The 12,539-nt window shown below is 42.0% G+C and overlaps 1 protein-coding gene across 2 annotated transcripts in view; it reads left to right on the top strand.

The window, feature by feature from the left end:
* The window catches only part of Ehf (ETS homologous factor), a 41,003-nt gene extending 29,339 nt beyond the window's left edge, over positions 1–11,664 (top strand). Inside the window, exons 5-9 of one of the 2 annotated variants that reach the window (XM_090347894.1) lie at positions 3,164–3,232; positions 3,347–3,415; positions 9,350–9,409; positions 10,588–10,783; positions 10,876–11,664. In XM_090347894.1, coding sequence (XP_090204020.1) covers positions 3,164–3,232; positions 3,347–3,415; positions 9,350–9,409; positions 10,588–10,783; positions 10,876–10,975 — 494 coding nt within the window. In that variant the 3' untranslated portion in view covers positions 10,976–11,664. Of the gene's footprint in view, positions 1–3,163; positions 3,233–3,346; positions 3,416–9,346; positions 9,410–10,587; positions 10,784–10,875 lie in introns of both variants that reach the window. The other variant, XM_090347893.1, reaches the window with a different exon arrangement.
* The last annotated feature ends 875 nt before the right edge of the window (positions 11,665–12,539 follow it).

The following is a 12,539-nucleotide window of genomic DNA, read 5'->3' as shown; positions in this document are numbered from 1 at the left end:
AGGGAGTCTAAGGGAGAGTGTAGGAGTAAGTTTTGGCAGGGAACCCAAGAAGGCCTTTTTTTCCCTGTCTCCAATAGGCTACTTTACCATGAGCCTCTTCTCTTACTCTAGAACCAGTGATCTTCATGAGTCTCCTATCTGCCCAGCCTTCTCTGCTTCTGCCTTCTGTTCAGGCCAATGTTTGAAGTCTAAGCAGGTGCCTGGAGGGGTGCGGAATTTAAAGTAGACCTCCTTCCTAGCAAAAGAAAGGGGACTGGATGTGGCTAAGTTCGGAAGAGTAAGAGAGAGAGAGGGAGAGAGAGAGAGAGAGGGAGAGAGAGAGAGGAGAGAGAGAGAGAGAGAGAGAGAGAGAGAGAGAGAGAGAGAGAGAGAGAGAGAGAGAGAGAGAGAGAAAGAGAGAGGAAGGAGAGAAGAGATAGGTTAGGTAGGAGTGTGCTTACAAGAAGGGAGAGGGTGAATTAGTGCTGTAGTTTGCATAGTTTCTGGGACTTTAGGGGTGTTTTCATGGGAATTTTCAAAGCAGCTATGGAACCTAATTCTCTTTATCTTTAAGTAGTTGTACAAAGGGGTTTCAATTCACCATGTCAGTATATGAGTACACTGTATCTTAATCAGCTTCACCCCGTCCACTTTCCCTCTCATCTCTCTCAGTTCTATCCATTTCCTCAAGCGACCCTGGAACCCAGTTCTTGCCTATAGGATATTTTCACATGACAGATGGTGTAATGGGTTCTCAACAATTCTCACAGTATCTACTTGCCCCCTTTTTCTGTCTTAACTTGTGCAAGTTGTCCCTTAATCCTTGCGTGTGAGAGCAGCTGCTACTGGGTCACTCCCTGTGTCCACATCAGGGAGATGGCAAGCCATATGGGCTGGCTGACTTTGCCACCGGCCTTCTTGAACATTGCATGCCAGTTACCCAGGACAGAATTTGACCTGAGGATGATTTGCCAGTCACTTGGCACTAAAATTAGCTCATGCAATTATTTACTCTTTTATGGGGGGCAGGGGGCTAGCCTTCCATTATTAAAGAAAAGGAAAACAATAGCTTTGAAGCACTTAATTAGTCCTTCCTAGCCCTGCCCTGTTCCTTGGAGTCTGGGAGATGGGCCCAGATCATCTGTGTGTTGTAGATCTGTTCTAGTTCTGGAGGTAGGCATAAGGCTTGCCTAGGAGAATGGCCTTCACTTAGTAGATAGCCTTCCTTGAGGAGCCAGGACGATACTGGAGAGGTTCTGCAGAGCTCAGTAATCCCCCTTGACCATCTAGACATTCTTGTGTAGCCAGTTCAGAAAGAAGAGCTGGAGGGTGGAGAAAGACCCACCCTGGAAGGAGAGAAGAGGCTCACAGAGGGGCCAACACCCCCAAACCTCTTTGGTTTGGTTTGTTTTCAGAGACAACAACAGGTGTATGAGATGACCCAATGAAGAGAGAGGGTGTAACCCCAGGAGATTGGGCTTGGGGTGTCCAAACATGTATCTATCTATTAGGTAAAATACCAACTAAATCCCTGTGTCGTAAACAAGAAGACTTAGCCAGTGAGTCAGGTTTTATACCATTTATGCTATAAAAACAAAATGAAACTCGGCCAGTGGCTTGCCACCCTAGCATGGCAGTGTGGATCTGGAGGGAAAGGAAAGGCAGGAAGTTTGGGAGGAGGGTAGATAAGATAAGGAATCTTAAAGCTCTTGACCATCCATGGAAAAAAATAAAACAGCCTGCTTGTGTTGGAGTCCAGCCTGATTAGGGGTTATGTGGGAGTTTGGCCTTCATTTAGGGTGGGCGGAGGGGAGTTCCCTTCAAATCTGAAATGTGAAGAGTCATTTGGAGTGAAGTATGCTTACTCGGCAAGCCTGAGAAGGAGCACTGCGTGAGGAAGCTGGTATTTCTTTATCCAAGGGATGAGGCAATGGGCCCCACTCGTCAAAAGCTATTTGTTTGACTCTGTAACACTTTCTGCCTTCTGTTGTGTGTTTATTTTATTTTATTTTTTGGTCCTTTTATGAGGCTTGAACGCTGGGCCTGGGCACCATCCCTGAGCTCTTCAGCTCAAGGCAAGCGCTCTACCGCTTGAGTCACAGCATCACTCTTCTGGCTGGTTTTGCTTTGAGAATTTTATATCACCCTTTAAGTTAATTAGGGAGATCCTAAAGCAAGGGAAGCCATCGCCAAACTTAAGTACCTCTTAGGGTTCCAGCAAAGAAGGGAATGGATAGGACTTATAAAGCCTTTTCTTTTTTTATTATATTTAATTTTTATTTTTTATTTCAATGTATAGAGGGGTTACATTTATATTCGTCAAATAGAGGGTGCATTACTTCTCACGTATTGATATCCCTTCTTACATTTTTGTCCCCATTTCCTTCCCCCCACCCACTCCCTCATAAAGCAATATTATCAAATATCCCAGGAAGGTAGTCAGAAGAAATTTGCCCGTTAACCCCTTACTATATATTTATTTGTCCCTAACAAAGCATTCTCTTTACCCAAGGGTAAAAATATTTTGGAAATTTTATAGCAGGATGTAAGAAAAGGCTGAAACAGGCTAGGAAAATTCCTAGGAAATCTAAGCATTGCTCTAAGATAGGATTTGCATTGTTGTAAAAAAATTATTTCTCTGAAAAATGTGATCGGCATAGGTAACAAGGACAGGACAGGACTGGACCTCAGACACTTTCTCTAAGATGCTAAGGGAAAATGAGATTATATTTTTATAAAGTAACCTGGACCAAAGCAGTCTCTTATCCCTTCTCTCCAAGGCCTTCTTCTAACTAACCCATGTGTTTCTGATACCTTTTTTCCCCCCAATTGTAAAGGTTAGGTACAGTTACATAAATCAGTGCAGTTCCTCCCCCTTTTTTTTTTATTGGTCCTGGGGCTTGAACTCTGGGCCTGGGCGCTATCCCTGGGCTCCTTTTGGAGCCACAGCACCACTTCTAGCTTTTTCTGTGATTAATTGGAGATAAGAGTCTCATGGACTTTCCTGCCCAGGTTGGCTTGATCTATGATCCTCAGATCTCAGCCTAGTGAGTAGCTAAGATTATAGGCATGAGCCACTGGTCCTCGGTTACATTTCTTTTTGATACCTTTTTAAGGGCACAGACTTAGAAGAGGAAGGTTCTTCATCTGAAGTTTGACACTGCCCATTTTCTATTCCTTGTAGACCCTTCCATCATGAATACCTGGAAAGAAGAAAACTATTTATATGACACCAACTATGGTAGCACAGTAGGTAACTAACTCCCCAGCCCTCAAGACCCTTTAGTGCTGTTGACCTCCCTCACAGCCAAGGTATTGTGTTAGAGGGAGGATGTTCTTCATATCACCTATCTGTTCATTGCTACAGATTTGTTGGACAGCAAATCTTTCTGCCGGGCTCAGATCTCTATGACAACTAACAGTCACCTTCCTATGGGTAAGTTGTTCTGACATCTGAGGCTAATGATTCCTGAGGAATAGCGGGAATTATCGGCACACTACTTTCCTTCTCACGGCTAGGGAAGAAAGTGAGTTCCAATGTGTCTGAATAGGTGTGTTTTGAAACCAATATGTATGCTGTAATAGTGTAAATAATGATAATATCAATTTCAAATTACATTTGGCTTTAGACAAAGAATATGTGATAATGGATCCAGAAGCCAGTGAACCTGTAGTGATGGTTTCTGGAACTTTTAGGAATCCCTGAATCATTATTTTCTCCTTTATACCTACTTCCACCCCTAACCCCACTCCCCCTGTTTCCCCGCTCTGCAATTTTTAAGTCTAATTTGGATGAACCTGTGCTGTATGAATTATGTTCACAATAGCTATGTTTGGTTAAGACTGGATCCAAGATGTTCAGTCACTATTAGAGCAAATAATAAGATTTGCCCATTGGGGATCTGGGAAGTGGGCTTTCAGACAGTGGGTCTATTTGCCTGTACTGTGTAAGCACTACTTAAACACAAGGTTTTATGCTATCCTTTGACCTGAGCAGAAAGTTCTGGGTCTCCTTAGGTCTATGAAAGGGACCTTGCATATCAATTTTGCAACAGGGAAATTCTTTTTCTCTAGGAATTGAATTTGGGTTAACTTCAGAACTGGTATTTAATAATGTCTCTGTGAAAGAAAGCATGGAATTAAACAACAATCTTCTATTTTCTTTTGTGGAGTGTGTGTTCTGAAGAATTGGAATAACCAAAGCCTTTTGGTTTGAAGTTTGTTTGAGGTTAAGCCCCTTGAAGGAGGGAGGGCTGGATGCCAGTGACAATGCTTCTGAAGCTGAGGCTCAGACCCAAAGCCAGTTCTTTTCTTGGCATCCCTCGTCTCTCCAGTGGCCCTTCACATGCTGTATCACTGGAAGGTATTTGCTGACATCAGGAAGCAGAGCCAACACTGTTTATCTATTAGGATAAACTTTCTGTAGCAGTCATTGCCACCCAGGCAAGACTAAGGACTTCCGGACTGAGGAAACAACTGGCTCCACCTTTGATTTCCTGTGGAACCCCCTCAGTGTCACTTTCTTTTTTTTTATTGTAATTAGTAAAAGGGTTACATGATATTTGCCAGATAGAAGGTGCATTAATTCACATACATTGATAACCTTTCACATGTCTTGGTACCCATTTCCCTCCCCCCCCACACCCCCCACCCGTCTTGGTTTTCCCCCCTTCCCTATCAAATTTCAAATATCCAAATACAAATAAATTCAATATATCAGATAACAAAGTGAGATACTATAACAATATGAGATAACCAAGGGACAGCAAAGGAGATGAGAGACAACATAGTACATTAAGGACAACAATCATTCATTATATGGCTTTTGTTTCAATATCCTGGAGGTCCTTTCAATTAGCTTCATACTATATGGCCTTATGTATCAATATTTTGCTCTATTGCAGATCTCTGCTAGTAGAGCCCAAGGTTTCTACTGATTATGACGAATGAGGGAAACCATTGAGCCTAAGTTCCTTTGAGTCTGGCTTACTTCACTTACTATGATTTTTCCTAAGTCTTTCCATTTCCTAGCAAATGGGGCAATGTCATTCTTTCTGACAGCGGCATAGAATTCCATTGTGTACAAATACCACAACTTGTTGATCCACTCATCAACTGAGGGACATCTAGGTTGGTTCCATATCTTTGCTATGGTGAATAGTGCTGCAATGAACATTGTTGTGCTAGTGGATTTAGTATGTCCTTGTTTCTGGATGGTTGGGTAAATGCCAAGTAGTGGAACTGCTGGGTCATAGGGGAGTTCTATGTTTAGCCTTTTGAGGCACTGCCACACTGCTTTCCACAGTGGTTGGGAGTGCAAACTCACTCAGTGTCACTTTCTATGCCTTTCCAGTTGAGTTTTTGACTTGGGGCAGAGGATTTCAACCAAGAGTCAAGTCGAACCAAGTGCTTCCCAGGCCTTATGGGTTGCAAGGTCTGGAGATTCCTGGGAAAACTTAACTGTGATCTGAGCTCTTCTGCCATAGCCAGGTCATCTTTATCTGTTCTGTGTCTTCACTTAGACTTGAAGTTGATCTCAGAATCAATCTCAGAGTTTCAGGGACCAGTTTCTACTCACATATCGATAGTAACAGGGAACCCAGAGTCTGCTCAGTAGCTGATTCTACCTATTGAATTTTTAGATTGAATGAGCTATATCAGTATTCACACCCAGATCTTTCTGCACCCTTGTTCTCCTGTTCCCCATTTCCTCTTGTCATTATAATAGGTTGGAGTATGAGATCAGCAATCAGAATTGTGCCCTAAAGAATCCCATCAGTGTTAGCAGCTGATAGTATTTTGAAGTAACAACACTTTGGTAGGATATTAGTTACCAACTAGTATGGGCCAATTCATTCCAGAATTGTTTAGTCTCTCCTAGATGGGACCAGAATCCTCCTAAAGACCTTTGCTATATGCCTGAGTCTTTCCGTCACAGCCTCTCATAAAATAATGTAGTTACGTCTTTTCCAATGTTTTAGCGCAAGTTCAAGTTTGAGCTAAGGCGAGGCTCCCTGTAAACCGATGGCCTCCGAGATAGCACAGGTGGGAAGCAGGTTTTGTTTTCATTTCCCCGTCATCTAGCAGTTCATAAAATGGTTCCTGCCAGGGTTCTCATCTGCTCCCTTGGTCTTGCAGCCAGTAATGTGAACTCAGGCTTGATGTGTTTATCTACTGACTTGTTGAGCCTCAAGCTAGGGTGGCACGGTCTATTAGAACACTGAAATTTGTATATCCCGTAAAGAAATGGCTCATAGATGAATCATATGCAAATTCTTCTAATCTTTGCTTCTGGAGAAGCAGCTCAGCCAAAGTCATGCCTTTATACCTACATGGCAAACTTCTTTTCCCTGTGTGGACCCCATGGATCTTGGCCTGGAGCTTCTCGAGAGAAGTGAGAGAAAGCTAGAATGGACAACTTCCCCCGGAGCAAGCCATAATTTTATAACAATGAATCATCCACCACATGGCTAACTTCAAAGGCCTGGCTTTATTTTGTAGCAGTGGGGAGGATAGAGGAAGAGAGAGAGGCTGGTTGTTTTAAAGTGAGAATGTAGATCAAACAATTTCAATGCCAAGGTAGGTCAGAGGTTCTGTGTGGCTTGTCCCTGCACTTGAGAAGAAGAGGAGGAAGAAAGATTTTTCTTTTTGCCATATAATTGTAGTAGCAATTTGATTGTTGTTTCTTAAAGAAGGTTTTTCCTAAGCTGGATTGAGGTCTCGCTAGGGTAAATGACATCTCAATGAAAACAAAAATGTCCCTACGGTTTATTTATAGTTCACAAATACTTCAGTGGGCCATGGACCTCTGAAATGATTGACACAACATCATGATTGTACACGCACATACATTTTCTAGGAGGCAGTATCCAAGGTTCTCACCCTGTTCACAAAAGGTAACTCCAAGGCAATTGGTTCTGCATCAGGCTGGAGCTTACAAACAATGACCAAAGCCAAGATGCTGAGAGACACCTGGGTTCTTCTGAATTCAATCCTGGCTCTGAAATAATGACTCTGTCTCCTCTTGGATACCATTTGAAAACGAGCTTTGCTTGTGGCCTGCTGGGTAAATGCCACCCTTTGTCTTCAGGACAACGTGGCCCTGTCAAGGTGATGTATCGCTTGGAAACCGGGGTGGGTGCCAGGTGCTGTTGCAATATTGTCACATCCTGATGGGATGTCGCAACCTCTCCCTGCAACCTTCAGGGAGGGAGAATGACGTCTCCTTGCACTTCCTGTGAATTTGTCCTTCCAGATTTCAGGGTAACCCAAGTAGGGTGTAGGCTACCCTGGTGACAATGCCAAGAGAAATTCTCAACCAGAACAAGAGCATTTTCCTCTATACAGGTCTTTCTCAATCTCTCTTCTCCACTTTCTACAACTTTAGGAGAAAATGCTAGGAATTGCTGGTGATCAGATCCAGTGGATAAATGGGCCCATGCACATTGGGAAAACCAGAATCATTGATTTCAAAATTGCTTTCTTTTTTGGGGGGGGGGGTCAAACCTATTAGGTGCCAAAAGTGACATAGTCCAGGCTTTCCTCTTTGGAAGTGGCATAGAACAGCCATGAGGAAAGCCTTGGGACTCAAGCTCTTTGTCTTCCCATCTGGACTCTGCTTTCAGGCTGTTGGGACTGTAGATTAGCCACCTGGCCTCTCTGCTTCTCAAATCTCCCATGGCGGTTAACTATGGAATTACAGAATGACAATCTGATGGATTATAAGACAGTTCATGGAAAGTGCTTAGTAGTTCAGTGCTGGGCACATGGTATGTCCTCAAGAAACGGAAACTATTCTTATTCACCATTTAAATGAATGATTTGTACACTGTTCTGAATAAGGGACCAATTCGAACAATTAGGATCCCTCTCTTAGCACTGGGCTTTAGTCTAGAATGTCTTTAAGGCCACACATGGTCAGTGAGCCCCCAGGTTGGGAAGTCTTGATTCATGGAAGAAGAGAAAGGTCTCTTTTCCTGGCCCTTTCTTTTGAAGACTGACTTTGTTTAAGGAGTACTTTGAATTAAAATTGGCTAGTTTGGGATTGTGAAATATTTGTTGGTAAGATTTGGTTTGGTTTTCACAACCCCAGTGCCCTCTGTGACACACACACACACACACACACACACACACACACACACACACACACACACAGAGCTAGAGCATTTGCTTTTCTTTTTTAATGATATAATAATCAAACATTTTTTTCTGAGACAAGTTCTCGGTATGTAGCTCAGCCTATCTTCATATTTATGATCCTCTTAGCTCAGCCTCTGGACTGTTGGGATTATATGTGTGCCCCATTGTACCTGGTTAATAAATGAAGATAGTTATGGACAACAGTGTGATAATTCGACACATGTATATAACATGCCATGATCGAATCAGAGCAATTAACATTCCTACCATGCCTTTGTGTTGGAAGCCTCAGGAGCTCTTTCTTCTAGTTCTTTATAAAATGTTAGGTTGTGAATAATTATCACCCTGCTATGCTATGAAACACCCAAACTTACTATTCCTGTGGAACTGCATTTTGCTGCCCATCTTTCAACCTCCCTCCTCATCCTTTCCCTCTCCTTCTTAGCCTATCATAGGAGTCACCATTCTCCCTCTGCTCTAGTGAGAGTGGACTTTTTGGTTTTCCTCTATGACTGAGGACAGGGAGCATCAGACTTGTTTTGTTGGAGAAGGCTATTAACCTCCAAGGTCTACCACTGTCATCTCCTTTCTGGGGATGAAAAGATGGCTATAACGAGTCATTTGCTAAACTAATCTGTGTTTCCATAGTCTACTGTGATCCTCTGTGCCCAGCTCTGGCCATTCAATGGCCTCTTTGTCAGCATGATTAAAATATAACTTTGTTTGTCAAAAAATGGTACTCTTCTGGTTCCAAAGCCATCTTTCTTTATTATGAATGTTTATACTCTCATTTTATGTTAAGTTCAATCTTTTAGTGGCTCTCCATTTCTCTCAGAATAAAGTCCTTAAAAAGTCTTAGAAAATGTCGAACAGTGGAAGCTTCTACCAATTTGCTTCTTGATCAAACACATACTGACCTCAGGGGTTTTGCGTTTAACTAACCTCATCTATAGGAGTCTCTTTCACAAGCTTTTTTGCATGGTCTGTGGCATAGGTCTCTGTTAGAGAGATCTTCTATGACCACCTTGTATTAAATCGCCAATTATCCCCTTCTCTATATTTCTATGACTATTTATTTTACCTTGCATTATTTTTCTCCATAATATTTATTATGTTTTGTTTGGTTCCCTACCACATAGCCCAGTAGTGCTAGATAGGCAGTAACTATTCAAAAATGTTGTTAGGGCATGGATAAATTAAACTACTATCATTTCTTTTTCCTCCTAAGCAGAGTCACCAGATATGAAAAAGGAGCAAGATCACCCCGCAAAATCCCACACCAAAAAGCACAGTAAGATCCACTTCCAAGTACCCATTGGCTCCTCTCTTCATGTTGGGCAGAACTAAATAACCTGGTTCCTAGGCAAAAATTGCTTTGCCTTCTGTCACTATTTCTTAACCTCTGACTGGGGTGGGGAAGGAAATTGAGGTCTCTTATTTTTCAGGCCACATAACTCTCTGTACAGTGGTTTCTCAAAGTGGGACACAGACACCCAGTTTACCAGCTAGTTCCTCCTCATTTGTCATATTTGTCATCATTTGCCCAAAGATAAGAACCCTTGGTAAATGATAAGTTGCAGGCCAGAATTGTTCATATCCCTCTTTCTATGGCTAATCATCCACTTTTGTGATTTCTTGTTCCAAGAAATAATTGCTTTTGCTGATGATTCAACACAGCTCTTTGGGAGCTGGTGGTCCTCCACCATAAAACCTTGTAAATCTAGAAAAAAATATAGAACTGAGGAGGCCATAAACAGAAACTGAGAATGTAAAAGAGATAAAGGCCATAATAGGCAAGAGCTCACAGATTTGACGCCTTTGTCCTGATGTGGTACAAGTCATTCTATGACAGGGAATGAATGAAGCTTCTTGAGATGAATTTGTATGACACGGAACCACAAGTAGTCAAGTGAAACTTGGCTGCTGATGTCATTTCACTAGCTGCTTACTGGTCAAATGAGTGTCCCTTGATCTTTGTACTATCTACATATACCCCTAACCTTCCATGTAGTCTAGAAGATTCTGCAGCCATACTGATGTGCATTTGGCCACAGCAGAGTTGCTGGGTTGGAGATATGTCATTGGAGAAGGAACTAGATGACATTGACAAGAAGTCCATACAATAGTAATTGATAATTAGGAGGAATTATTCCTGACTTAAAGACTGAGTCATACCTCTGGGTCTCAGCCTTGCCAATAGTTGGCTGATGAAGTTACTTAAATTCTCCATATCTCAATGTCCTCATCTGTAAAACTAAAAAAAGTACAAACTATTCATTCTCAACTGCTTTGTAAAAGAAATCATCTGGTATTTGGCAATTCTGCCATCCCTCTTCCTGGGGAATAGAGAAAATTGGGTAGCTCAATTAAAAATATATATATATATATATATATATATCTTGTTGTTCCCTTTGTCCTTTCTTTGTGACTTAGTCATTAATCAGCCCATTTTTTTCTGCTTCTCATCAGACCCAAGAGGGACACATTTATGGGAGTTCATCCGTGACATTCTCCTGAACCCCGACAAAAATCCAGGACTCATTAAGTGGGAAGACCGCTCAGAGGGTGTCTTCAGGTTCTTGAAGTCAGAGGCAGTGGCTCAACTGTGGGGGAAGAAGAAAAACAACAGTAGCATGACCTATGAGAAACTCAGCCGGGCCATGAGGTGAGCAGGGTTTTATGGTCTCCCCACATGGCCAGGCCTCACACCGGCTGTGTATCTGAACATCTACCTTATGGAAATTTCCTTTGTTGCAGATATTACTACAAACGTGAAATCCTGGAACGTGTAGATGGACGGCGACTGGTATATAAGTTTGGGAAGAATGCTCGCGGGTGGAGAGAAAATGAAAATTGAATCTGCTACCCTTGGAACACAGACTAAAAGTAGACATCAAATGAATATACCTACCAAGGAAGAACTCTGGGACATAAATATTTTAAAGACTGCTTTTCTCTGATATTTATGTGCCATGAGGGGGGGGGATCTACTTCTAACGGGAAGAAGGAACACTACAGTTGATAAAAGAGATTATTTTGTTACTTTAAAGTATGTCCTGTACACAGAACACATGTACACAGTTTTCTGTGAGATATGACGCTGTATGTGGTTGTGATTTATATTTGCCTCTTGTGAAGCTCAAGAATAACAGGACTTGTAGCCCTGTGCTTCTTGCTAAGAGAGAGAAAAAGGAAATCAGAGGGCATTAAAATATTTTCCTATGCACAGAGAGTTAGATAAAGTGGATGGGTCCTCTGCATTTAGCAACCATAACAATGTCCTTGGCAAGAGAGCTGGATATGGTTGCTATGGTGAGATCCAGGGTCAAGATGGGTGAGATCCACAGAAAGGGTGCTATAAATTTTAACATAACTTTCGGAGCCAGTGAGTAGAGAATGGGAACTTCCAAAATCCAGGATGGGCTGAAAGATGCTAATCAGTGAGAAGAATAATGGTGTCTGTATGGGTAAGGGACTTAAGCTCATTCAGGAGTGATTTGCCTATTTCCCCTTCCACTTGGATGATTGCTAAACAACAACAACAACTACTACTACTACAAAAACTTCAGTTGCCACATCTGCTCACTTCTAGTTATTTAAGAGAGAATCCAGCCTTGATTATTTTTATTCCAACTGTTCAAAAGTAAGAGGACTTGGTCAATGGTTGACAATTTGCTTTCATATCTCTGTAGTTCAAGATTTCTCAACTGGTACAACTGACATTTTGGGCTGGGAATCTTTGTGTTGAGGAGTGCACTGTGTACTATAAGATGCACAGCAGTGCCCTTGACCTCCACTGATGAAATATCTACAGTACTTCCCCACCATAGCAATCAAATACATTCCTAGACATCTATCTCTTAAGGGACAAAACTGCCGTTGATTGAGAACTGATGATTTATCTAGTCCAGATGAAAATAAATGGTGATGTTGTCTCAGAGCAAAAAAAAAGAAAAGAAAAAGAAAATGGAAAAAGGTTGTCAGATCTTTTAGATTGTAGAGTAAAGCAAAAGACCTTGAAGTCAGTCCACAAGGACAGTGGCTTGAACCATCTAGAGGAACTTATGTTTTCAGAACACCGGATGATAACTAAAGTCAGATAATTTAAGCATAGCAATACGTCAAGAACAACTACAACAGAAGACATTAGGACCTTAATGTATGAAAGATTTTATTGCAGAGGGAAATGCTAGAGAAGACTCTGTGTGTGTGTGTGTGAATTCTGTGAAGCATTGACACGCAGCTGCCAGTTCTCTCTAGGACCATCCTTCCCTAGGTCGACCTGTTTGTTGTTCAAAATGTCTAGATCTTTCTCTAAATTCACATTCCCTCAGACTTCTTGCAGTTGGTCTTTGGCTCCTCCTCTGCCCTTCCTTTTCAGGGAAGAGCAATCCTTGCTAGGACTAGGTGTGTCTAGAACA

The sequence above is a fragment of the Megascapheus bottae genome, chromosome 16 (genome assembly GCF_031878675.1).
Source record: "Megascapheus bottae isolate mThoBot1 chromosome 16, mThoBot2.hap1, whole genome shotgun sequence".
Classification (NCBI taxonomy): Eukaryota; Metazoa; Chordata; class Mammalia; order Rodentia; family Geomyidae; genus Megascapheus; species Megascapheus bottae.
Note: the sequence above shows the minus strand (reverse complement) of the source record. Positions and strands in the feature narration are given on the sequence as shown.